The following is a 27,986-nucleotide window of genomic DNA, read 5'->3' on the forward strand; positions in this document are numbered from 1 at the left end:
GCCTGCTCGGTCTGTTCGCTTCCTGCATTCTGTTGGTCAACCATGCACGCTGGCACATGAGGGCGCTCCAGTGGTGCCTCCGCAAGCAGTGGTATCAGCACAACGGGGATCTCGGGGAGTCGATCAAGATCTCCGGAGAAGCTGCAGCGGATCTGTCTTGGTGGGGCGTGGAGGGCAATCTGTCCCAAGGAAAGCCTTTCCATCTACCTCCATCGGTGGCCACAGTGATAACGGATGCCTCCACCCTAGGGTGGGGTGCTCATCTGGGGGATCTGGAGATCAAGGGTCTTTGGTCTCCAGAGGAGAGGTTGTTTCATATCAACCTTCTGGAGTTGCGGGCGATTCGTTTGGCACTCAAGGCCTTTCTCCCTTCCCTTCGCGGTCAGTCAGTTCAAGTCCTGACGGACAACACGACCGCGATGTGGTATATAAACAAACAGGGAGGAGTAGGGTCTCTTTGTCTCTGCAGAGAGGCCCTGCGTCTGTGGTCCTGGGCTCAGGACCATCAGATTTGTCTGATGGCAAATCATCTGGCCGGGGTGCTGAACGTGCGTGCGGACAGTCTCAGTCGGCAGTTCTCCGCCGACCACGAGTGGAGGCTCCATCCGGAGGTGGTTCGTCACGTCTTTCGGACGTGGGGGACTCCTCGGGTGGACCTGTTTGCCACCCGAGAGAACGCGCACTGCCCGTCATTCTGCAGTCTCCAGTTTCCGATGCAGGGGGCGTTGGGGGACGCGTTTCAGTTGAGTTGGGGCTCACGACTCCTTTACGCGTTTCCTCCCATACCCTTGATTCCTCGGGTTCTGAGGAAAATTCGCCAAGACCGGGCCCAAGTCATATTGGTCGCCCCGGATTGGCCAAGAAGGGTGTGGTATACAGATCTTCTCCACCTCTCCTCGTGCCCTCCGCTCCGTCTCCCTCTGAGGGCAGACCTCCTCTCGCAGTCGGAGGGGCAGGTTCTACACCCCCACCTCCAGAGCTTACACCTTCATGCCTGGAGATTGAACGGGGCAACCTGAGTTCCTTCTCTCTCCCACCTGATGTGGTGGACGTTATTTTATCGGCCAGGCGACACTCCACCAAGTCCATATACTCTTACAGGTGGTCTAAGTTTGTAAAGTGGTGTGGGGAGAGGTCCATTGACCCTTTAAAGGCTCATCTTTCTGATGTGCTTCAGTTTGCTCTTTCCTTGGCTCAGCAGGGCTGTGCTGTGGCCACGGTCAAGGGCTACCTTTCGGCCTTATCGGCATTTCTGTGCCTTCCAGATCAGCCTTCGTTATTTAAATCTCCGGTTGTTCTGAGGTTCATCAAGGGCCTTACAAACATGTTTCCTCCTACTCCATTTGTAATGCCTCAGTGGGACCTTAATCTTGTCTTAACCTTTTTAATGGGGTCCCCTTTTGAGCCTCTTCATAATTGTCCTTTGAGGCTGTTGTCCTTTAAGGTGGTTTTTCTTGTCGCCATAACCTCGGCAAGGAGGGTAAGTGAGCTTCAAGCTCTTAGTTCCAAACCTCCTTTTCTTACCTTACATGCTGAAAGGATGGTTCTCAGGACCAGGGCTGCTTTCCTGCCAAAAGTTGTTACTCCTTTCCATTTGGGGCAGTCTATTACCCTCCCTGTTTTCTATCCACCCCCTCATCCTTCCAAAGAAGAAGAAAGACTCCATCGCCTTGACCCGAAGAGGGCTATGAGTTTTTATTTGGACAGGACCAAGGACTTTCGTATTGATGGCCAGCTTTTTATTGGCTACGTTGGTCGTTCTAAAGGTAAAGCGGTGCACAAGCGCACGCTGTCAAGATGGATTATACTGACCATCAAGATCTGCTACGCCCTGGCTGGTAAGACTCCTCCTGAGGGTATTCGTGCTCACTCTACTAGAGCTAAGTCTTCAACATCTGCTCTGGCCCGGGGTGTTCCTGTGGCAGATATTTGTAAGGCCGCGACTTGGGCCTCCCTCCATACTTTCGCAAAGCATTATTGCTTGGACTCTGAGATGAGGAGGGAGGGCCACTTCGCGCGCTCTGTCTTGCAAGACTTTCTGGTATAGAAAGGTGGACACCCTCCTCCGGGAGTGGGGACTGCTGTGGGAATCTATTCACAAGGTGAGGAATCCACTGGCAGATGTATCCATCAGAAGAACAAGTTACTTACCTTCGGTAACGCTTTTTCTGGTGGATACAGTATCTGCCTGTGGATTCCTCACCAACCCACCCGCCTCCCCGTTGTCCACCTTTTGTATACTATGAAATAGGTCTTGTTTGAAATGCTTATATTTTCTCTTGTACATTTGTAGGTAATGCTTGTTTGATTAGCATTCCTTTGTTTTGTATGCTATGTATATGTATTGGTTTTTCTATATACTGTGTATACTTGGGTTTGTCGTTGGTTCACCTGTTCGCCTCGAAGGCACGGAAAAAATGGGTGGAACTGACGTCATCACGCCGACGTGGGCTTCTTATGGCTCCGATGACGTCGTACGGAGTCGCGTGCGGAGCCGATGTATTGTGACGTCGCCCACGTCGACGTGGAATGCTGGGGAAGAAAAGTTCCGTGGAATGCTGGCGCAGGGGATATTCACAAGGTGAGGAATCCACAGGCAGATACTGTATCCACCAGAAAAAGCGTTACCGAAGGTAAGTAACTTGTTCTTCAGGCAAAAACATGAACACGGGAGCCGAGAGCAGGGGGAGAGGACGAGCACACCACTGCCTTTCTCCGAGGTTAATGCCTCAGAGCAACGCAGCGTCGTTTTGGGATTCGGGGGCGTGTTTTTCTTTCTCAAACACGCCCAGAGAAAGAATCGAAAAAACACGCCCCCGAATCGCAAAAAGACGGGGCTTGGTGGAATACACTTAAAGTGAAATGGAAGAGTTTAGGAGTTAAAAGATGTGGGACGATGACCTCACACATATCAAGTAGGAAGGGACGAAGGACGAAAACAAGAAAAAAAGATTTAAAAATGGAAGCGACAGACACACGTACCCGGACCACTAAAGCTGATAAGAAAGAAGGTGACGCCGGGTCTCTGTCGGGCCGTCTCACAGACAGGAGGCCTGGGCGATGGATGCACCTCACAGCATGCAAAGCAGGTGTGAATCCGAGCTTCAGGCGAAAACATGAACACGGGAGCCGAGAGCAGGGGGAGAGGACAAGCACACCACTGCCTTTCTCCGAGGTTAATGCCTCAGAGAAACGCAGCGTCATTTTGGGATTCGGGGGCGTGTTTTTCTTTCTCAAACACGCCCAGAGAAAGAATCGGAAAAAACACGCCCCCGAATCGCAAAAGGACGGGGCTTGTTTGGAGAGACAAACCTCTTCTCCAATGGCTGACCAGTATTCAAGAGGCCAGCCAATGGAGAAGAGGAGAGAAGAGGGGCGGGTTCAAGCCCCTCTTCTCCAAGTCATTAAATCTCGCGAGCGAGACTGCGCAAGCGCAGCCTTCGCTAGCCGAGACCTAAAGACATACAGTGTAACAACTGAAGTAAAAGGGCAGGTCCTCATGGGAGGTTACAAATGAAGACAAGGTGGTACTAAGGAAGAACTAAAAAGCCTATTAACAAAACAGAAGCCCATATTTACGAAGGGCAATGACACAAGCGAATGACAAATATGGGCGGAGAGTGGGCGGGGCTTCAAATCCATACTCCAATACAGCATGTCACAGAGCAGTGCATGCGCTGCTCAGGCTTGATCTAAAAACGCAGTCAATTTAAAACTAGGATTACATTTAGAATGCAAAAAGGGAAAATATAAATAATGAAACTAAATGTGGCCCTATCTCAATCATGACTAAAAAGGAAGCGGTAAATAATTAGTCCTTTCGATTTTCAGAACTACGAAGGAAATAGAAGAAACACTGCTCAATAAAAACCAGTAAAATACGCAAAAATTGGCTAAGAAATAAAAATAAAAATCTTTCAAAAAGATGAACTCCTAAGAAAATTGGCGAGACATTCTATTCATGGAGGACATGTTTTTTATTGGTACTGAAAAATGTTAAAGGCCATGAAGAAATTGGGGTTAACACGTGATTATCTATGGCTTTGAAAGACATATGTCAACATGCATATAATGTTGCATAACTCTTGCCAGATACCATATCACAGAAGTATCACAAAAATATTTTTTAAATGCTGCTTGTCCCCAGTCCTCTGTGGTGTTAAGCCCACGTGTAACTGAGTCAAATTTATCAATCCAGATGTGATTTAGCACCACCTCTTGGGGTCCGGTTTCACTTGTTCATTCACCTGCCAACGTATGTCTTAGGCTGTATGGTGTAGAACCTAAAAATGTTCAACCAGTGGAGCTCATGTTAGCTCACAGTTAACCCGGCTCTGATGTTGAATGATGTGACTCTTTACCTTTTGCTTTGTTTGGCTAAAATATATAAAGTTACATGGACATCAAATTACGTTCACCACATCCTGGGAGTCACAGTTGTTAATTGAATCAGGATTGAATTTGACACTGTCATGAACAAACATTATGGTATCAATATTTACATGCTGAACAAGTCTCACACTTGAAATGTCCTTTTGTGGAAATGACCCTTTTTAGGGGGCCCACCGGTGCAGGAGTTCACCCTTCTCTGTCCACAGGTCCTTAAACCAACAAATATGAGATTGGCACTGAAGCTGGAAGTAAAAAATAACAAGTTTATTCACTCATGAGTGAGACCATGTCCATACAACACCCTCAAGTGTTCCAGGAGGTAGTGGCTTGAATACACAGACCATGGGCCTTATATACTGTGTTTTTTGTGGAGTAAGCATGTAGGCTCAAATAGAAGGTACAAACATACACAGGAATAGCTATCGACTAACATGGGCAGATGGATATCACTTAGTCAGCAAAGTATGATGGGAAACAGAACTGCTTACATCAGTAAGACAATATGGACAGTTACATTTTCAAACAGGTGCATTCTAGCAGCTACAGGCCTTGCTGAGCTCATACATTGCTTGAGCTTAGAATAGAAGGAGTTAACTAAAGCTGATGACTCAAGCAGAATAGAAAGGCAAGCAACAGAGAAGACGGAAGAATCACATGGCTAACAAAATGAATGTCACAACCAAGATGGCTTCAGCTGATGCTAACAACAATTATTTTCGATTTCCACACTTTCATTGGTGATAAACCCCATTGAGAGTGTAATGTTGGTTTTGGTAAAGAAGGTAGGGCAGCTTTAACCATGAAATCCCTTTGATTATTTCTTCTTTTAAATGAGAACATTGGTATGGTTGTGTTGAACAACTGGTCTTTGATCAAATTCCAATTCTTGAGAACAATGTTTGTTACCTCTTTGCTTGCTGTGTTGAAAATACTGACACAAATGATGCAGTCAAGCTCAGTTGTCCATTTGTGGGGTTCCAAAAATGCCTCATGCTGATTGTACCATGCCCTCTTAGATAGCTGCTTGACCAGTCTCTTAAGGTAACCTCTTTCAATTAGTCTGGTAATTAGAGTAGCAGATTCCCTAAAATAATCAGCCCTTTTAGTACAATTCCTGAAGATTCACAAAAACTGACCAAAAGGTGGCTATCCCTAAGACTCCTGGGTGATGACTGCCATATTGTAATAGAGAATTACGTTCCGTAGGCTTTCTGTAGAGTAAGAGATATATCTTTTCTTCTTCTTATCTCACGCATAGGTCTTAAAAGGGAATCGCTGTGGGGTTAAATTAATGGTGAACTGAATATTGACTGATATTTTTTTTAAACCATCTGTGGAATTCCTGTAATCTAACGTCATTGCCCTTCCAAATTTAAAAAATAACCCTTTTCTATGTACCTCACCTAGTGTATGATATTATCTGAAAAAGGGTTGTGGGAAGAAAAGATGCAAGCTTCCTCAAAGTCAGCCATTAACAAATTAGCCAGCTCAGGAGTCCAACATTTTTTAGGGAGAGGCTATCAGAGCCCACAACGAGGCAAGAGGGGGCGAAGACAGTAGACTGGCAGCACTTGACAGGTACCAAGACGCACGTTAAGGCCGACTGTGATGACACGTGGATCGGATTCAGAAACTAAGTTCAACCCAGGCAAACGTTTTTCCTTCGGAGTTAATCTCTGAAATGGAAGTCAAAAATCCTCAGCAGTGAAAGGTTGCAGGCTGTGGCCGAAGTGGTCTCTATGTCGTCGTATAGCCACTCAACAAGGTCATGGTGAAACTGAAAAATGTTGATTTTGCAAACAGAGAGTTCTTGTGTTGGTGGGATACTTTTTGTGCCCTCACCTGGTGAAGATTTCTACCTTCCGACTTACCCTCTTTTTGGCGGTCAGATTCTTCCACAAGGAAAGGCTGCAGGCTGTAGCTATAGAGGATTCCATGAGGATGGATACCTTCTCCGAGAGGTCCCACTGAATCGGATTAGTTGCTGTGGAAAAGCTCCGAGGAGGAGAAAGCAGAATCTTGGTCACAGTAGTAACGCACCTTTGTAGTATCGGCTTGGCAGGTTGTTCCTGGTCCTCAAGAAATCTTTGAATTCAAAAGTCATTAAGTCCCAGCTTTCAGGAAATGTTAGAAGAAGTACGCTTTGACACCAGCCAAGGGTCCAGAACTTTGGGGACAATACTTGCAGATCAAGATTTACTCCATAAGAGGACATAGTAGGTCCAGTACGTACTGATACACTGTTTTTTTTTTTACAGGAAATGCCTCTTGTTGCTGGTTGTGTCCCAGTAGCTGCAATGGAAGGTCAGCCTTATGACCCTTGGATCCTACTTCTTTGTCCTGGGTACAAGAGAGAAAGAACGTCCAATATTCTTGGCTTTTCTCCAGTCACAGACAGGGGTCCAGTCCTCTTCTATTCTTCCATAGGTCCAAAAAGTATTCTAAGAAGGGTACTGTGGGAGCCACATGGGTTGGGGGGGGTGACTCCTGACCACTTCCTAACCAATAAGGTGTAAGTTCCCATGGGCAACACTACTACTGTACCACTTCCTGTGTGCCTAATCCCATAGTGCCCCTCTCTTCCCTGACTCAGTCTGACAGAACCTTTTTTCCCATGTACAGAGTTCCTGTGCCCACCCTAGAGGTGGGACCAGGGAAATAAGCAAGTTATCCACTGTCATCATTCTTATCCAGTTCTTGTCTAGCTCTTCCCATTCAACCGGGTACCTGGCTAGCTAGGGTGAACTAATGAAGGAAAATGTTAACTTCATCTGTTTGTAATGGGACAGGTCCCTTTAAAGTTAATTTGGTTCATAGGCACATCCCAGATGGTCAGCCTACCAGAGGAGTAGGTGTCACAATGGGTGCTGGAGTCCACTGGTGACATTTAACTTCCAGGGCTGGGTAGAGGTGGGCAAGCCACTTAAGGCTCGGGCCTCAGGCCTGGCTCTATCTCAGCTCGGGGTCCTCTTGGTCCCTAGACCCCAAAATGAGCCAAGCTTTAATGTGGCTTCTGCCTGCAACCAGCACTCTATCGTCATGCACCAAAAATTACAAACTAAGCATAAACCTTTTGTGTTAAAATGGAGAGAAAGAATCAGCCATTTAGTGGGAGCATAATGTGAAACCATAAAACCTGCGATCATTCCTGGCTTCCTCACCTGACAAAATTGTGTGATCTTAGCCAAATATTTTAGTTTAGAACGTTTCCTTTGTCTTCATTATCACATATCAGAGGACCATTCAATATATAATTTCAGGGTGTGCGATGTGCAAAAATTACCAGATGTATTAAGGTGAAAGGCTTCTACATGTTAAAGAAATACCTTTATAAAATGTAAGAGATTATTATATTTTTTATATGATGTTGGTTGAATGCAGCTATTTTCATGGCTCGATTCCTTCACAGGCTTTTAAAGCCTGCTAGACCCAAGGCTCTGCTCTAGTGTGGCTCTCCCTATTAATTTGTTTGTTCACAGATCCCAATTCTCAGGGTACACTTTGGGCACCACATATTAGGGGCTTGTAGGTAAATTAAATATGCCAATTGGGGTATACTAATTTCATCATGGTGAAAGGGGGAGCACAGGCACCTTACCACTGGTAAGCAGGGGTAAAGTGCACAGAGTTCTACAGATAGTATACACAGTGCGGGGGGGCCCCCAAGCTCCAGGGGGCCCCCACCTGAAAAATAAATATAACAAATGCACGCTCAGTCGTAAAAGTCAAGCCAGCAATGGGCTCTGCCCACACTAGCCAGTTGGCAATCCCGAGGTTAGGAAAACAAAGGCCGGCGTTGCAGATTTCGCCAGGGCATGCGAGTCAGGGGCTCTGCTCATTAACAGATTGCAGGTGGAAGCTGAGGGTATCATATTTTCGTCAACAATCTGAGCTTCTAGTGGGCCTCCTAAGGGGACCAAAGAGTACATATATATATAATACAAATGTAAATGTAAAACAAAAAAAAAGCTTTTGTGACACTGGTCCTGACACACATAAGTGCATGCCTAAAAAATCTCGGAGGCTGTCCAGATATCCACTTTCAATCCCGGTGGTTGCTGGACTTAGTCAAAAAATGAAGGTAAAGAGAGAGCTTCCTAATACGATAATTATGAATGATCACAAATGAGGAGACTTAAAAAACCAACTACGAAAACTAAGGTAAGTGCTAATGAACCTTTTTAGATATTTAGCATAGATCCTGTTTTGCCTTGCAGGTTCTATATGAGCGTGCACTCCCGATTAAACATGTTGCATGAAATAAATCGAGGAGGAACTTATTTAATCAGAAATAAGTAACATCTTTACACACGCACAAGACAGGGTCTCTCGCCCATGGAGTGCTCGCAGGGCTTTAAGTGGGCCGGGTCTGAGCACTGGCAGTTTGTTAAAGGGGGCCTCGGAACGGGTCTCTATCGGGCTCTGTTTTGTGCCCTGGCACAGGCGGTCGTTTTTTTTCCGGACTGTAGTGACAGCAGGCACATCGATGAGCCCGTGCTCACACTGCTCACTTCTCACTAGTGGAGAAGTGACGGCATGACGTCATAACAGGTGAGCGTTGTAGGGGAAGGGAAATCCTTTAAAGAGAGTCATTTTCTCTCTGAATTTCCCTTCTCTTTTTGAAACTCAGGAGCAGCAACATTGTCGTGGTGTCACCAGGGCTTTAAGAGGAAGCTTTTTCAATATTATATGCAACAAGCCATATTGCTGCTTATTTATCTCATGCGACTAACAACCATTGACAAAGCCAATAGTCCTGACTTGCAGGTATGATGTTAATTGTATCATATATCTGAATGCCATGACAGACACAGCAAAATACAAGTCAGGGGCACACTATGCTAAGTACAGACTTTTAGCTTACGTGTTTTTAAGCCATGCCCTTAATTACATTGGCCACGCCCCTTTGAGAGACCCCCCCAGTTTTTTCATCCTACTTAAAGCCCTGGATTTCTGCTATATTAATGTTACGGTTTGTTCGACATTTCAAACGCATAGGAATTACCCAATGTGTGATATCTTCTATGAAGGCTTTTATTGGCGCGCAGTAACCATTAAGAGCGAGGCCTGCAGCACTCTATGTGCAGCGGCGTCTCACCTTCAGCCCCTAAGTTCTAAGACTCGTACTGGGTCATTGGCTGTTTTGACTCAGGATAGGATAAATACAGCAGAGCAACAGGCAGGGCAAGGAAGGTCAATGTAAAGGGTGGCAACCACAGACACAATGATGGTGCAGTGGTTTAGTTGTTGAGAGGGCAGGCTGAAGGAGGAGTCCTGCAGCCACTTCTATGCGCACGTGTAGTAGGGCCCCTTGATCAGAGCCGAGCCGTTTGCATATGCACGCTTCGCCTGTTCCGCCGCCACGTTGGTGTCTTTTATTTATCGTGGGCGAATTGCCTAGGAAGTGCATGGCTTTGCTGGTCTAATCCAAGTTCCCTGTTCAGCAGCAAAGATTTACAGTGTTGCACCTCCTTCATTCCCTTACTCCCGATGATCAAGCCGTAGGAGAGCGCCATAAGAACCTTAGCTCACTTTTAAGAGCTGCTGAAGCCTGCCCTCTGACCCCAGGCCTGGGTGACTTACTGACTAGGCCTTGCCAGCAGTGCATAACTGGCACTGTGGCAGCTTGCACTCCGGATGCATGTCTGAGAGAAGTCAGGTGAGAAATTATTTTATCACTCTGTGAGGCCACTCTCATTATCCACAGTTAAAAACAGAATAGGAGGTCTAATGTTACTTGCCGTTGACGAAAGCCCCCACTTTTTACTTTACAACGTTCGAAATGAGATTTGTAAGAGACCGCTACCCATCTCTATATCCGATGTTACAACACAGAAATGTAAACTGATCTCATGACACCTGCAATACCTTATCTATATCAGGCTGCTCAGCCGTTAGCATTCTGTATATCTGGGGTTGGTATTTCATTTTTTTCATAACCATGAGCCAAAGAGTCCCAGAAAGCAATATGCTTCAAGTTTGGAAGGAAATGCAAAATAAATAAGTTATTATTATTTTTTTTTTTACAATTTACTGCTGGTTGGCAGCTTTCTATATAGGTCTCCCCACCAAAACTTCCCCCATCCCTGATTATAGTTCTGACATAGAACTAGACCCCATTCCCACTCTGGGATTACAGCAGGCTCAACAGATTTCCTTTTTGACACCTACTATGCTGACTGAGATTCGTAGAGGAGTCACAACATCAATGTACATCAGGAGTGACCAAATAATAGAAGATTAGTGACACATGAGGTGGTCACGGCTGAGGTATGTCCGTCCATGTGTAGCTGTCGGTGGGAAGCTGTCTAAATATGTAAAAGAAAGAACTCCTTTTCCTCACCGTCCTGACTTCTCTTTCCATTTTTAGTGACTCCTTTACCTCCTCAGCGGCTTCTCTCTCAATCCTTCTCCTTCCACTACATGTGTAACTTACAGTCACTACCACACTCCTGTGAAGGCCCACACTGCACAACTATGACCTTCACTCTCCAAAGTATAATAAAATAGGTGCTTCATAGCAAGGGAGCTCCCAGAAATTGGGAGGTCTATATGTGAAGGGAGGAGTTTTTCTGAAATCAGTGGGTGCTACGGGCCAAAACCTAGATGAATTGCTTGAGCTTTGCCTGGCCCTTAGTACCACATGGTGCACCTTGGGCTTTTTGAGGTACTTTACATGAGCTATGCCAGTGTTTCAGTGCTTGAGCAACAGTGGTACTGATGCAGAGCATGACAGCAGTACATTTACAGAACTATGTGTGAAGATGAGGTATATTTACAGACTGGCATAGAGTGTATTCATTTGCAGAGCTTTGTGCATTGTGTGAAGCACATTTTTTAAAGAGAAGTATGTGATTACAGCTATCTGTTGAAACTAGACCCTAGGACTTGAAATCTTGTCCACCCTCTGTGCCCTCATCCAGTTTGGTCCTTTCCCTTCCCAATCCATTTTTGCATTCCATGTATTTTCTAGGCAAATGACTACCACGCTTAAACACAAACCCCATCGCTGTTGCCTTCAGAGATGCCACAGGTGTCGAGACACATGCTTTTTATGTATTTGGCCACGTTCCCTCTCCTTGGACATGTTCCGTAATACTTTAAATTGCATCTCACTGTATCTGATTCATGTGTCTTCCCAATGTTGAACTAACTGGACATGCTCTGATTCACGAGATATGCTCACTTGCCTTGTAACCATTCACTCCCTAAGGAAATGTTCCCTGAGAGCTCCATCAGAACACTCTCCCTCTGCACCAGAATGCATGGTCTCTATGGATCCAGCTTTTATCATAGGATATTCTCTCTATGCCTGACTGTCCTGCCTTTTTATGTGGACATGCTCCTTCCTGGATATTTCACCCATGTCACAGGATCTCTTCTCCACTAGAACACCCTCAGTCTGATTTGACATGATCATTCCCATTGAACTTACACTCTCCCTTCCTCTCTTTGCAAGAGTGCATCTTGACAGGTACTCTCTGTATGCTCCTGTACCTGAGCCATTGTGCTCCTGCACTTCAGTCACCTAAAACTTTAGGATGTTTCTGAACATGTTCCCTCAATTCTAGACAGATATTCCTTGTGCCAGAACCAGAATCCCTCCAAATGCGGCCTCTGAAGTCTCCTACCTCCTTTGGGAAGCTGCTTCACTCCATAGACAGACATTCTATTATCTGTTTGTATGTCATCGTGCATGTGTGTCTCTCGTCAGGTTAGAAGTCACTTGTGTGAAGTGTCTCATTGTTTTTTCTCTATTTCTCCAAAATATTGGAAGCTTTCCTAATGAATAGGTAGTACATTCAAGAGATGAAACAACTAGCACATGTAGAGATAGGATTGTGCATGGAGATTGGAGCTCAGCTCTGAAGAACATTATGAGCTGATGGGGAGCATTGTACTCACCAATGAACCCTTTAGTGGGCAGGGGGGTCTTTATAGAAGAGGGGGGCCTATACTGTTCAGTGGGCTCTGTGCTGAGCAATGAGCCCTCTTAATCGCTGAGTTGAGAGCTCTGAACTTAACATATAGCATGTACTGAACAGATAGATCTGCACTTAGCACTATACTTAATGCCGGGACGCTCATGCTGGAGCAGCTGCTTTGTGCTTTTTAAATCCACTTCATTCATTCATCTTAGCAGAGTAGACCTATACTGAATATCTGGGGATGTGAGCTTTATGCCTAACTAGAGCTCTGCACTCAATAGGGAGTCCTCTAATGAGTAGGGACGGAGATTTGTATGTAGATGGGTGTTCTATGAGTAAGAGGCTCTGTTGCTCAGTAGTGTTGAGCAGGGCGGCTGGTGATTAATGACATCTGTACTGAGCCATGTAGGGACAAGATTTTACAAACCAGGCTATTCAGTATTATACCAGGGGTATCTTTCGACTTGTTTCTAATCAAATTTCTTGAACTCTGTGCTGTAATATGTACCGTTCAAACTCCTGTTTTTCAAAATTGTACTACATAATTTCTTAAAATGTATGTTGTAAATGCAATGCACCATTTGAAACTTTTTTTTTTTCTTGCTGGGGGTTATTTCTTACTGGGGGAGGGCCCACTATGGAATGCCCTCACCCGAACGCTCCTCTTTCATTTTGGTGAGCTGCCTGTATTCACTAACTCCTTCAACTTAGATCTCAGCTTTTCGCCGCACAACTTTTAGGATCCACCAGCCGCCACTGGTGCATGGGCAGCGGACCCCTGGCCTGAGAGCTCCTGACTGAGTCTGGGGCGTTGGAGGGGCCCCATCCATGTTCTTTGCAGGGGGGCCCCCTCATTGTTCGTTATGACACTGAGTATACAGGGTCAACAGAAAAATCTGGGGAGACATCCCGCAAAGGATTTGAACATGGTTATGATGTGAGTTTTTTGTCAAACACTTTGGCCACTGTGGAAGACAGATTAATGCCCATCTGACTGTTAACTAGAAGATCCAATCTCCTGAGCCGAAGTCCTTCTCTTGGGCAATTATTTGTCCAAAGATGCCACAACTGAACTTTCAATTGCACAGTTATTACACTTATGGCCCGATTCACAAAGGGCCTCCGCACTCGTGGCATAATATCCGCACTGAGAATTCTCATTACGGATGCTGGGTCCCGAATGACAAGACTCCCCCACGAGTGCGGGGCCTCGCCCCAAGTATGAAGGGCCTTTGTGAATTAGGTGCAAAATGTCTGACTGATTAGCTGCTATATGATAGGGTCCACTTATAATTTGTATGGTCTACCCTATAAGTCCCTAGTACATAATAGGGCAGGGGAATTAACTCTACCTTTAAGTCTCTAGTAGATAATAGCGTTACAACAAACAAATGATGGACGGAATGCTGACAATGCAGACATTCTCCCCCAGTCAAGAGATCTGGGTTAAATCCATCGTTCTTTTGCCCACTACACCACCCCAGTTTAGACATGGCCATATGCAAATCAGTCTTGACCCTGTGCCTCATGGGAACAGTCCAGCCCGAACTGCCAAGCCATGTCTTCCCTGGACCGGAATCAAGCATCCTAGGACCGGTTTCTGGCTATCATCCGTCATCAGCCAGGATAGCTTGACTCCAGTGGCGTAGTGAGCATGGGTCCCACGTCTGGGAATACCCATCCCACTTAGGGCGAAAAGCGTTACAACGAACAAATGATGGACGGAATGCTGACAATGCAGACATTCTCCCCCAGTCAAGAGATCTGGGTTAAATCCATCGTTCTTTTGCCCACTACACCACCCCAGTTTAGACATGGCCATATGCAAATCAGTCTTGACCCTGTGCCTCATGGGAACAGTCCAGCCCGAACTGCCAAGCCATGTCTTCCCTGGACCGGAATTAAGCATCCTAGGACCGGTTTCTGGCTATCAGCCGTCATCAGCCAGGATAGCTTGACTCCAGTGGCGTAGTGAGCACGGGTCCCACGTCTGGGAATACCCATCCCACTTAGGGCGAAAAGCGTTACAACAAACAAATGATGGACGGAATGCTGACAATGCAGACATTCTCCCCCAGTCTAGAGATCTGGGTTAAATCCATCGTTCTTTTGCCCACTACACCACCCCAGTTTAGACATGGCCATATGCAAATCAGTCTTGACCCTGTGCCTCATGGGAACAGTCCAGCCCGAACTGCCAAGCCATGTCTTCCCTGGACCGGAATCAAGCATCCTAGGACTGGTTTCTGGCTATCAGCCGTCATCAGCCAGGATAGCTTGACTCCAGTGGCGTAGTGAGCACGGGTCCCACGTCTGGGAATACCCATCCCACTTAGGGCGAAAAGCGTTACAACAAACAAATGATGGACAGAATGCTGACAATGCAGACATTCTCCCCCAGTCAAGAGATCTGGGTTAAATCCATCATTCTTTTGCCCACTACACCACCCCAGTTTAGACATGGCCATATGCAAATCAGTCTTGACCCTGTGCCTCATGGGAACAGTCCAGCCCGAACTGCCAAGCCATGTCTTCCCTGGACCGGAATCAAGCATCCTAGGACCGGTTTCTGGCTATCAGCCGTCATCAGCCAGGATAGCTTGACTCCAGTGGCGTAGTGAGCACGGGTCCCACGTCTGGGAATTCCCATCCCACTTAGGGCGAAAAGCGTTACAACAAACAAATGATGGACGGAATGCTGACAATGCAGACATTCTCCCCCAGTCAAGAGATCTGGGTTAAATCCATCGGTCCTAGGATGCTTGATTCCGGTCCAGGGAAGACATGGCTTGGCAGTTCTGGCTGGACTGTTCCCATGAGGCACAGGGTCAAGACTGATTTGCATATTTCCATGTCTAAACTGGGGTGGTGTAGTGGGCAAAAGAACGATGGATTTAACCCAGATCTCTTGACTGGGGGAGAATGTATGCATTGTCAGCATTCCGTCCATCATTTGTTTGTTGTAACGCTTTTCGCCCTAAGTGGGATGGGTATTCCCAGACGTGGGACCCGTGCTCACTATGCCACTGGAGTCAAGCTATCCTGGCTGATGACGGCTGATAGCCAGAAACCGGTCCTAGGATGCTTGATTCCGGTCCAGGGAAGACATGGCTTGGCAGTTCGGGCTGGACTGTTCCCATGAGGCACAGGGTCAAGACTGATTTGCATATTTCCATGTCTAAACTGGGGTGGTGTAGTGGGCAAAAGAACGATGGATTTAACCCAGATCTCTTGACTGGGGGAGAATGTATGCATTGTCAGCATTCCGTCCATCATTTGTTTGTTGTAACGCTTTTCGCCCTAAGTGGGATGGGTATTCCCAGACGTGGGACCCGTGCTCACTATGCCACTGGAGTCAAGCTATCCTGGCTGATGACGGCTGATAGCCAGAAACCGGTCCTAGGATGCTTGATTCCGGTCCAGGGAAGACATGGCTTGGCAGTTCGGGCTGGACTGTTCCCATGAGGCACAGGGTCAAGACTGATTTGCATATTTCCATGTCTAAACTGGGGTGGTGTAGTGGGCAAAAGAACGATGGATTTAACCCAGATCTCTTGACTGGGGGAGAATGTATGCATTGTCAGCATTCCGTCCATCATTTGTTTGTTGTAACGCTCTAGTAGATAATAGGGCATGGCAGTTTAGAAGCCAGCAGCTCTTTCTGCTCTTGCATGTGTGCACTGCTGTGAGCCTGAGGTCACTTTAAAAGCAGCCCTGTACTGCAGCACTGCTTTTCAATGTACAATGTGCACAAACTCAACTTTGGTAGTAGGGGCACTTAAAAAGTGATACTCTATGATATTGTGGCACATTAGGTACCCCCAGGGTCTCCCTAAGTGTCTCAGGGGTGGGGAGTCATGTCATTATAAGGAGGTCCCTTATAAAAGATGCTTGATATACCCTGGAGATAGAAAATGTGCACATTTCACTTTCCCCATTGTAATAAAGTGCCTCCCCAAATCGCCTTTGGTGCTGGGAGCACTATGGAGTGAGGATCTACACTATTGTTGCATATTCAGGACCCCTAAAGTCTCCTGTAGGTATCTCAGGGGTGGGGGGTCATGTAGCTATACGCAGGTAACAGATGTATTATAGGTCCTGGTGTTGGAGAAATTGCACAGTTCATTTTTCCTATTGTAGATCCCCAGCCAAATATGATAGCATTGCAATAGTTTATGAACGCATAACTATTGATAGGAATCAAAGAAACATATTGTTGAAAGACTTGTAGAATGGTAATGATAGATCCAAGTACATGCTATTGTTGAATTTATCTAAAATATACAGAAAATAAGTTATAATACTTTATTGTCTGTAAGCCAAAATTCACCCTTCCTGTAGTCTCCCCTGATTGGACAGAGTTAACAGGATTAGCCTGGTTGCTTTGATGAAGTGATAACTGACTCACCCCAGAGAGGCTATATGTAGGAGAGAGCTCTAACACACAGGAAGGCCAGAGCAGGAGGGAGGTGTCGTAAAGAATGAGCTTGAAAGGAGAGAAAGAACAGGTAAGAAAGCCCAGGTCCATCTATCCCCAGGCCCTCTGTTCCAGCCAGATGGCAGGCTTAAGGTAGGAATGTGCAGATGGTAGGGGGAGGAGAGCTATGGAAATGAGCCATACTAGAGGTTGGAATAACTAGCTCTTGCTTCTCTGCTGAGACTTCAGCCATACTGAATTTTGGAGGTGGAGGAATAGAGCTTTCTGTGAGAAGATTATGTCACACTTTGGAGGAAATGGTTATGCTCTGGGGTGTTGCCCTGCACTGCATTGGACAGAAGTGTTCTCCTGCTTGACCCCAGAGAACCATGAATAAATATGTCAGATCTGCAGCTAAGAGGGAACCCAAGAAAAGTATATCCGACCAAACCACTCCAAAGGTCCTCTCGCTGGGCTCAAAAACACAACTCGTAGTAAAGGAGACACTAAAAAGGAGATGTGAGCTCACTTTAATGTGATCCACAGATAAGAATATTTGGTACCAAAATCATCCTACAGCTTCTGTGGCCAACTCTCATCCGCAGAACTCCTTGGACCCAATCTTACATCCCTAGGAACAACGCAGGTTTGTGACAAAGACAGAAATATGGTCCCAACACATCCCACTTTTTCACACAGAAAAACAAAAGGAATGCACACAACATGAACGGACCACAACAAATATAGAAGAAACCTTGAACCAACAAATCTGATAATAGAAGAACAAAGCACACATGAGATACCACAAAGCAGAAAAGCTTTCAAAAAGGCACATAAAGACACTGTGACATTCCCAACACCTTCAAATGGTGCCAGACCTGTTTTTGAATGTGGGGAACTAAGGAACATCCTCAGCAGCTCTCTTCACATGTCATTGGCACGTGACTGACTGGCTACAGCCAAGTGTACACCAGCCTCCACAACTCGCTTTGTACTGCCCACTAAAGCATAGTCTTGGTGGAGACAGAGACTACGCATTATTCGCTCAGCCCCAGCCTCTCTTTAGACGTGAACTGGACACAGTCGTCTTATGAAAGCTTCCCTTGAAAATCCAGCCAATACCAATCCATAGTAGGAGGAATACTTAAAATTTGGTCATCATTCATTTGAATTTGAAACTAACACACACAATGGAATAATTCATTAAATAGTCCTAAAGAGATTGACGGCTACCTTTTCCAGACATTGTTTGGAAACTCTACCAGTGTTATGGGTGGTCTTGCGCTAGGATTCAGTCAGTCACTTCGCACACCTCACAATTTTGTACTGTGAGTTCTACGTTGGTACATGCAAACTAATCAAGATATGGAGTTCAAGCCATCCTCCTTCCCCTTCAGGTATGCTTCCCTGCTGTATTAGACTTCAGGATTGTGTAGGGAACTTGTGTGAAAGGGGAGAGAGTGAAAATTGGTTTCACAGGTGGTGGAGACCTGGAGAAGAATAGCATGACCAACACTCGTAGCACAGAGTTTTGGACAGTAGTTGAGGGACTGCGAATCCCCTGCCGTAAGGTAAGGATCACAGTAAGCAGGGAAAGTATGGTACACAAGCACTTTTGATTTTTCAAAATAATCCAGTACTTGACAAACTCGGTGCGGAGTGAAGATGAACATGTTGTAGCCCCCAGGTACACCGCAAATCCTGCCGAAGAACTGAAGTAGACCAAGCATAAACTGCAGCTCTGGCATGGAAAAGTCCACACAAAGGGATACACAACTAGGGGCATAAATGAGAACCAAACTCAAAGAAGTTTAGGGACTGAGGGCACCAAGGAGAAAGGGTATGGGACTTCCCAATCACTATCCGATACTTGACCAAATTACATCATGCCCTCAGAAGGATAGTGGGTTATGACCTGGTGGTGAACCGCAAATATGCCATCCTGGGTATGGAAGAGATAAAGACTGATTCAGTGGGCGCCCACCAACTGGTGGGCACTGGATTGCTGGTGGCAAAAGGAACTTTGCCAGCCACTGCATCAAACCCATTCCCCACACCTGAAAAATGAACTCAGTGTATGGATATATGTGCAGCGTCTAAGGGAACCATCCATAAAACACGTAGTTGCCCACGAAAAGATAAGATATGGGATGGATGTTGACTAATTGTATTTGACTTGGTAAGCAAAGGGAATGATTGCTGACCCTATAGTGCTTACTAAAATATTCTTATCCACTTATAGGTTTGAGCTGTGTGTTATAAACTATGGTGTTATAAAAGCAAATTAAAAAAACAACCAAAAAAGGAGGAAGAAAATATTAAAGGTGAAGAGATAGAATGGGGTGAGAGAACTGAAACAAAAGCAAAGGAGTGGTAACAACTACAATTGCCAGGCACCAGGGTTGGACTGGCCTATAGGGCAATCAGGCCCTTCCTGATGGGCTGGTCTGACAGGTCAGTGTGTCCCCGATTTCAAAACAAACATAAAGCAAGCTCAAAATCCATGCAGTTTTCCATAGCACAAAGTACGTACCTACACTGCATGTTTTTACAAGTTCAAACTGCTCCGATTTGCAAACATGGGCCACCTTTTAAGCTATCAAATGTACTAATGGGGGCCAATGTATTTTGTACCCAGACCTACTTTGTGTCCCAGCCCCACCCTGGCAGACACCTGCATATGCATTTAGTAGGTCTTTATAAAAGTCTGCCTCTTTTGACCTTGAAGAAGTACTTGATGTGGCCATCCCCAGAGTGTCTGCTGTCGTATAACTAATCTGTTGTGTCCTCGATGTATTTGAACTGCATGTCAGCAGTTATTTTCACTACCATGCTCCCAGGGTTCTTCATTTTGGTGTCCTGGTTTCTTTTCGGGTTTTATGAATCTGATGATGTGACAGACACCCTGCTCCACAGGCGGCCACCAGCATCTCATGTTTAACTTTTTCCTCTTCTATATCATTCTAAGACATTATAAATTCAGCAACTCCACTAGATAGCAATTCAATATGTACTACCAGTTTCTAAGCTCTCACTATATACTATTCTCATTGGAAAATCCTGCAGTGATCTTAGCAAATGACTGCATCTCCCATTTAAAGCACCCTTTCTTAGGCCACCCGGTTTTACACTTGTCAAGATTTTGACTGTAACTTGAGCTTCTTCCCAGACTTCTCTCTACTCAACTGACTTTCAGTAAAACGAGTTCTGTTTTTCACATACTGAGTGGCCACCAACCATTCCAAGATCACACCCAGATCAATTTTCTCATTCCTTTTTCTCTATTTGGGGCAATCTAGGCTATATGATTAACCTTGTTTTACTTCTCAGAATGTGGTATATTGAAAACCTCTACCTCAATAGCTTGGCTCTTAAACTGGCTAGCCTAAATTTTACCTGTTAAAAGAACCTTTGGTTCCTCCCAAAATATAAACAAGGGGCTTGTGATTGTTCCCAGAGTTATAATGATCCCCAGAGTAACCATTTTAATTTATGTATGCTTGAACATGCGAGAACCTTTTTTTATTGTATTTCCAGTTCTCTTAGGGTATGAAAATCAAATCCAACAAAATATTCTATTCCTGTACTCTTCTGTTCTGTGTCAGCTTGAAAAAAGTGGGTATTACAACCATTCCTACCTAAATTTCACACCCTTCAATGACCTTGTAAAGGTTGCAACCAATGCTGTTACTGACTTAAGAGTTAAATAACCAGTTTGTACGTGCTTTACAGATCACAGCTCACACACTAGGCACAGGACCCCAGTGTGCAGTGTCTAATACCAGAGACAGCATTCATCAAAAACAGGGGCATGGCTGTCCAAAAGGGGCGTTTTTGACACTATTCACTTAAGTTAAGTTTAATGTGGCTGGCAATGGAAGTGCTGTCTGTGAAATTGGAGGTTAAAGGCTGGCCGGTGTGGGATGTTTTGTGGAGGCAGAAGCACTGTTAGATTGTATTTTATGTTAAAGATGTTGTACTTCTTGGCCTGATATCAGACTGGTGTATCAGGGAGATGGTTAACACGGTGCCAAACTATCCTGAAGGCTGTTCTGCTTCTGTTGGATGCCTCACTGATGGCGTCAGTGTAGTACTTGGCTTTGGCTGTCGTGAAGTAGAGCCTGCGTGTTGAGCAGAGATATTTAAATAGTATGAGGTGCCCAATCAATCAATAGATCTATGGAGCGCTTCTTGTCACCCGTGAGGGTATCCAGGCGCTGGGCATCTACTTTTCGAAAATTTTCTTCCCTGTGTGTGCATGGTGCTCTTCTTGTAGGTGAGGTTTTTGAAATACCAACGGTTTCCATTAGCTAACTGTAAACTCTATTCTGATGGTGTCAAAAAATTGCAATCAATACCCTGTGAAACAAGCCAACAATGAGTCAAACGCTGTGGAAATACTCAGACCAGGTCTCAGTCTGAGACACATCAAAGAAAATGCCTGCGGTTTTGATGTGGTCTTATTCTGTACAAGCACACCATTCCGGCTTCAGGTACGAGGATGAAAACAGTTCAGTGTGTAAGGGTGTGTCCCATACCAGTGGCCTGTGTATGTACCTTGGTGAACCTTACCTCTAGCAGGAGAACACCCTTCTCCCATCAGATCCATAAGAGGAAAAAAGTGTATCTGACAGCGACACTGGGTATAACTAACAACAAAATAGTACATACCTTCAATGGCCTAACCCATGCAAAATCCACTTTTATATACCCTACAACCGCGAGGCCAAAGCCCCCAGGAATGGAAGACGGACAATCTAGTGAATTATGGAAGGAGGCAAATAACAGGGCCTTAGTATTGTGCAAGACAACATGTACATGGTGAATTGTGCATTGTAGATTAAGGACAGAATGATCAAGTCAATCAAATAGTACTTGTATAGCACGGCTAATCACCCAAGGGGATATCCAGGTGCTGTGCTGCAGGTATCAATCAAAAAGCAAGGTCTTGAGTCCCTTCCTGAAGTGGGTCAGCGAGGCAGGTGAACTCTCTGACAATAGTAAAGAGTTCCTTGGTATGGTTGGAGCTAGTCTTGACCCCATGGGTCAGGGTTTCCTGTTTTGTGGTTTTGAGCTGACGGCGGTAATTGTTGAGGACTGATTTGTAGGTGGTTAAGTTAGTGTGGTTCCTGCTGGTGTACCATCTTCTTTCTAGTTGTTTGCACCTGCAATTTGACACGCTAAGTTCTGGCCTGTACCAGCTCGCTTGTTTGGTGGGTCTGAGAGTTTTGGCTGGTTTAGTGGGAGCGACCTGGTTGGTGGCGCTGGTGATCCAGACGTTGAAGTACTCTACAATCTGGGCAAGGTTGGTGGTGATGTTGGGCAGCGCAGTGCTGAGGGCGTCAGTCCATTGTTTCTGAGAGACCTTGGTCTAGCTGAGGTACAGGGTGATGTGTTGGTTAGGTGCTGTGCGGGGAAGACTAGTGAGGGTGAAGTGTACTATATAGTGTTCCGACCAGGTGAGTTGTGAGGTGTGGCTGTACATAATTCTGTTGCTGGGCGTAAATATTTAGTCTAGAGTAACCCTGGGCGTAGTTCGCGAAGTAGCACTTCGCGAAGCTATGCAAAGTGCAGTTCGCACTACGCGAGCAACGCGTAGCACTTCGCGAACTGCGTAGTACCTTGTTCGCACTGTGCCAGATGTCGTTTTCAATGATTGCACAGTGCGGACAAGCAACCGGCACTGTGCAATCATTGAAAATGGCATCTTGCACAGTCCGAGCTGTAGTTTTCTGCTGCTCGAGTAGATTTTTACTCGAGCGGCAGTATTCTCAACGCGAACTGGTAGTTTCTCATCGCGAGCGGTCGCGAGCATACGCGACCACTCGCAATGAGAAACCTGACCTCCTCGCGTTGGGAATCTCGCCGGGAGGTTTATTTTCCATGCTCGCGATCGCCAACTTGATGTTGCTGATCGCGAACAAGGAAAAAGTCTCGCCGGGATGTCATTTTGCTTGCTCGCGGTCGCCAACTTGACGTTGAGGACCGCGAGCAAGCAAAAAATGACCGCAGCACTACGCAACACTACGCTACGCATGTTCGCACTGTGCTATGTGCAGTTCGCGTAGTGCGAATTAGCGCGAACTTCGCAAACTACGCGAGCGTAGCGTAGTGCTTTGCACAGGCTTAGTCTAGAGTGTGTCCTTCTATGTGTGTGGGGTCAGGGACCACCTGTTTGAGGCTGATGATGTCCATCCTTTCCAGATTTTCGGTGTAGTTGGTGGAATTGTCCGGGTCGAAGTTGAGGTCTCCCAGGAAGACATGGTGTTCAGATTCGATGGTAAGCGGGGTGATGAAATGAGCGATGGCGTTGCTGAGGCCGGTTAGTTGTCCTGGATGCATACGTGAGAGTGCCTTTGATGATGGTTTTGGCATCGGGGCAAAGCTGTCAGTTCATGTGTTTCAGGGGAGTGGCGTGCAGGACCTAGAAGATCAAAGGCTACTCACTGGTGCCGCACTGCGGCCTTCATTAAGTAGTCCTTGGAGCAGGGAAAAATCAGTCAGCAGACAGCAAGCACAAAAACAATATTTAATGAGGGGAAACGAGATACTGAAGAGCAGTATTTACTGTGCGGGCAGATAATTAGACAAGCAACACAATTCTAAAACGACTGAAGTATTGACAGTTTTACCACACAAGCTAAGCAAAAACCAATGGAGCAGGGACAGTGGCTTGAACAGCAGCTTAAGGACCAGGATAGAGGCTCTGTGCTACGAGCATTGGCAGGTGGGGAGTAGCATGCAGACCTAGAAGGTTGAGGGCTACTTACTCAGGCCCAGTAGAAGACAACAAAGGCCCAGCAGAAGGCAACACGCAAAAACGTGTTGGCTGTTGAAACTTTATTTTCGGTATTCTTTTGCACCTACTCTTGGAGAGTTTTTTGTCTGTTTTTGCACTGAATAAACCCATTTGCATGACAAAGATGGCTGTGGGATATCTTTGAGAGCTTGGTGCAGCCATATCGCATGGTTGTAGAGCAACGACACGTGAGAACATATATATATTATTTTTTTTCTGGGTAACAGTTGTTTCCGCGACAGAGACAATTTTTTGATGTTTCAGCACTGCGCGCTCAGACACTTGATGGTATGACTATTGAATAATAATTTTAGACTAAGGTGCATCAAATGTAATTGTAAAGTATCATGAACATATATTGCTTTCTTGTACACGTTCTCTGCAGTAGGCCCATTCAGGGCACCATTTTGAAACTAAGTAATTCAGGGACCTCCATTTAGTGGCAACCTCAGTAGGATATCTATTGAAATTTTATGTTGTAGTTTTGAGCAAATTATACCGAAAACAGGTAACAGATAAATGTGCATATATATTGAGTATTAGAATGATGGTGCAACATTTTGTGGTCCGAATTGTATTTATATTCATTGCTATCATAATGGGGAGAAATGCATGTTATAAAATGGCCGTTGTATTAGCAAGCTGTTTTTCATAGAGATGCACCCTTGTTCATTATTTATGTGCAAACGAATACAGATGCCCCATGATAAAATGTGGGATTGTAATGGTGTTTACTGAAATTGACAAAGGCCAGGGGGCTGAAACGAATTTGTCAATTTTGGTTGCAAGCTATAAAATATCTTTGGATACATAGTAGCTCGAGAGTACGAGGCATTCCTTTTAGGAGTTGGTGACGTGTGTGCGAGCGCGTCCTCGCGAGCCGCGGCACCCACTGCACTGCGAGCGGCGACTTTGGCAGAGAATATTTATATGTATGAATATATACAAAGATAAAGATATATATTCTTTTCTGATATCTGTTATGAAACAATATGAGTGAATTAAAATATTGCATGCCTTACAATGAACTCATCTAATTAGGTTTCTGAATTTCTGGTTCCTACAGACTGGTTTGAAATATGCCTCAAAATGTATTGAAGTGTATATGATCCTACAGACCCATGGGAAGCATATGAATAAATAAGCTTAAACAACTTTTTCCTATTGTATTTAACATCGTTCAGTTTTGTCAATAATATATCAACTATGAGCATGGCATAAGCAATGTGTTTTTTTTGTGATCAACTGGAATTTGTGTTGCTGCATAGCGGTATAATTGGACAGGGGTGGTTAGTAGGATTATCGTGTATTTCTTTATTAAGCGTTTATATAGCGCTGTCTTGCCCCCGAGGGGTGTCAGAGGGCTTTATATTGTACAACGTAGACAGAAGTAACAGCCACGGTAGAAAAATAAAACAGAAAATGTACATTGATACACGATATATGTGAATCGAAATACATCAGGAATGGGAGCCATAGAGAGCAGGGCCTTCAACCAATAAGGAAACACACTCAGACATATCGAAATGCACAGAGAGGGAGAATCACGAACCAATGCTTGCTTCTAAATCCCACCCAAGCAATGGGTGAGTACTCAGGCAGAGAATGCCCCTCATGCTTCTAAGGTTGCTCTGAAAGTGACCTGTGACGTGTGGATAATGGGGCCATCTAGGAGGAATTGTTGGAGGACCCAAGTTTTCATCTCCCCTTTGAAGACCTAAAGTGTCGGATTTCATTGGTGGGAGAATGCCCTTCTACAACTTGAAAGCACACCCTGAAACAAACGCTTGAGGGTTCTGTTTCTCTGGCAAGAGGAAAGTTTGAGAAGAAGGTTTAGGAGCTACGAAAGAGACATTGACCTCTGGATGTGACCAATTTTGCAGAGAAATTGATCGTGGCCTTTGTGTGAAGAACTTTGCAAATAATGCAGGCCAGTTAATGCTTCAATCCGTAGCCAGTTTAAAGATATCAAGATGGGTATAAGGTGATTATACTTCATGATAGTAATACGGCCGCGGAGTGGAGTCCTGCCTTGTATGGGTGTGTGACGGAATTAAAGTCCCTGTAGATGAATGGATGCGTAGTTTGTGGATGTGTTAATAGAAATCATGTATAGATTGTGTGGATAGATGGATGGATGGGTGGATGAATGGATTGATGCTATTGTACCATTATTGTTTGTATTGTGCAAGGCAGGTGAAATAAAGTTTAGGTAGATAGATGAATTAGAGAGAGCAGCTGATCACATGGCATATTTATGGAATATCTGTGGGACGATGGTTGCATGGACGGCTACGTGGATAGGTCAATGAATGCACAGATGGATAGATAACTCAATGGGAGAAACAATGAAGGTGAATTCTTAAGTGGATGAATGCATTGTGGGTGGCAGTGCCTGTTGATGCACCTAAAATCAATCGGCTGGATGGAATTGACTATGTCGATAGATTAAGCACTAGTTTGGATATTGACACTGTGTGCCTCATTCTGTTCTAGGTTCACCTGATTGAATCGGACCCAAATCACTTTGCTGCAAGTATTGTGCACAACTTCATTCACTATGACATGACTGACCACAAGCAGGATGAGGCTCATGCCCAGTGGATCGTGAAGATGGTACGTGACCGAACAATGCATCTGGATGGATGTGTCGCTTTCTGGAATGACTGCACTATCCTTGCTGCCTTAGTGTGTGAGCAGCTTGGCCTCCGCTCCAACTCAGTGTCAGCCATACTCCTATCTAAGCAGAAGAGTCGCACCCACCTCAGCCTGCTTTCCTGCAAAGACAGTGCCTTCTCGACTACCATTGCTTCCTATGCCTTGCCTTCCTACCAAGTGAAAAGTCACACTGATGTTGAGAAGGTTTCTAACTGCATTGCCTACCCTTGTGTAATGAAACTAGAATTTGGGTGCAGAGCCATCGGAGTCAAACTGGTGGAGAATAAAGAGCAGTGCCACCAGCACTACAAGAACATCACAAGCAATATGAAAGAGGAGAGAGACTGCCCTGGCATTGGGCTGAGCTATGGCAATGCTATGGTACTTGTGGAATATGCCTCTGGTTCCGAACATGATGTTGACATCATCATCTACGACGGTCAGCTTATGGGAGCATTTGTCTCTGATAATGGCCCCACACGGGTGCCCGATTTCACTGAGACCGCTGCCTGCATGCCTACATTTCTCCCACCAGAAAAGGAGGCCCAGCTTGTGATGGCCGCCTACCAATCCTGTCTTAGTTGTGGGCTGGTTGATGGAGTATTTAATGTAGAGTTTAAGATGATGCCCACAGGGCCGAAGCTCATTGAGATCAATGCCCGGCTGGCAGGATATTTTCTGCGTCACTGGATCCTGGAGATCTACGGAGAAGACATCATGCTGGCCAATCTCATGGTGGCCTGCAGTGTGCCGCCATTGACTCCAGTACGTCGTGCCCGTCCATGCACTCACCTTGTGGGTATCTTGTGTGTGCACCCTTTGCACCTACAAGCTCTGAGAACCAGTGCCAGCCTGGAGACTCTGCAGGCCTTACATGAGCGTGGTGTAATCCGGATGACCATTCTGTTGAATAGAATAGAGTCAGCTGAGTTTGTGGAGCTGTACTGCTGTGTGGCCTGTGTCGCCGAGACTCGGGAGAAGGCATGCCTGCACCTGATAAGCATTTGTCGTGTTCTGGGCATTGACACCATGGAATTTCCAGTACCCTACTTCATCTCTGAATTCAAGTAGCATTTAAACATGTCTGCAGTACCAGGGAACAAATATTTGAGATTTGATAGACACGAATATGGTATGTATTATTATTCCTTGGGGGCACCACATTCTCGCAGGACTCCCACCAGCAGACAGAGAGGCAAACAGACAGACAGCACACATGCACACACACAGCCTTTCCTGTCCCACACCAACCAACCACTCCATCCCCACCTTCCCTTGGGAGAAAACACACAGAATAAAGTACTGCACATTGCATTATTTCAGTGAGTGAGTTGTGTATTTCCATTGTATCAAACTGGGTTTGTAGCTTTGAGTTCCTTTACCAAAACTATGTTTTGGATGCCTTCTATAGAATCTTTCTCTGATTATAAAGATGTCTGTTAATATATAAAAATGTTTCATGCATCCTTAATTAACAAGCACTGTGAAAGCCAATAAGTCTAGCTTTTTGCTAGAGGAGTGTTGGGTAATAGCTGAGCCACTGTGCTTGTCGTGCTCTTAGCTGTCCTAGAAATAAAATGCCACAGTGAAGCAACATCTTCAGCTACAAAGATATGGAGCAGGGAGTAAGACCACATTGCTGAACAGACTGCTTTAGTAGAGTTAAGTGATGCCTTCAAAGGAGAGTGCTATGAAAAAGAATTAGAAGATAAGTATTGCTCTATATGTTGGGCACGTAAGAGGTATACATCGCAAACTCTAGCACAGTTGATACTTTTGACAAGGAATCAGT

General features: G+C 45.4%; 1 protein-coding gene across 1 annotated transcript in view; it reads left to right on the top strand.

The window, feature by feature from the left end:
• The window catches only part of LOC146839571 (carnosine synthase 1-like), a 464,396-nt gene extending 436,921 nt beyond the window's left edge, over window positions 1-27,475 (top strand). Inside the window, exon 10 of the mRNA XM_085650354.1 lies at window positions 26,033-27,475. Within this exon, the coding sequence (XP_085506480.1) occupies window positions 26,033-27,265 (1,233 nt within the window). The 3' untranslated portion in view covers window positions 27,266-27,475. The remainder of the gene's footprint in view (window positions 1-26,032) is intronic.
• Window positions 27,476-27,986: the final 511 nt, after the last annotated feature.

Source organism: Triturus cristatus, chromosome 4_1, assembly GCF_964204655.1.
Source record: "Triturus cristatus chromosome 4_1, aTriCri1.1, whole genome shotgun sequence".
In the NCBI taxonomy this organism is placed as follows: Eukaryota; Metazoa; Chordata; class Amphibia; order Caudata; family Salamandridae; genus Triturus; species Triturus cristatus.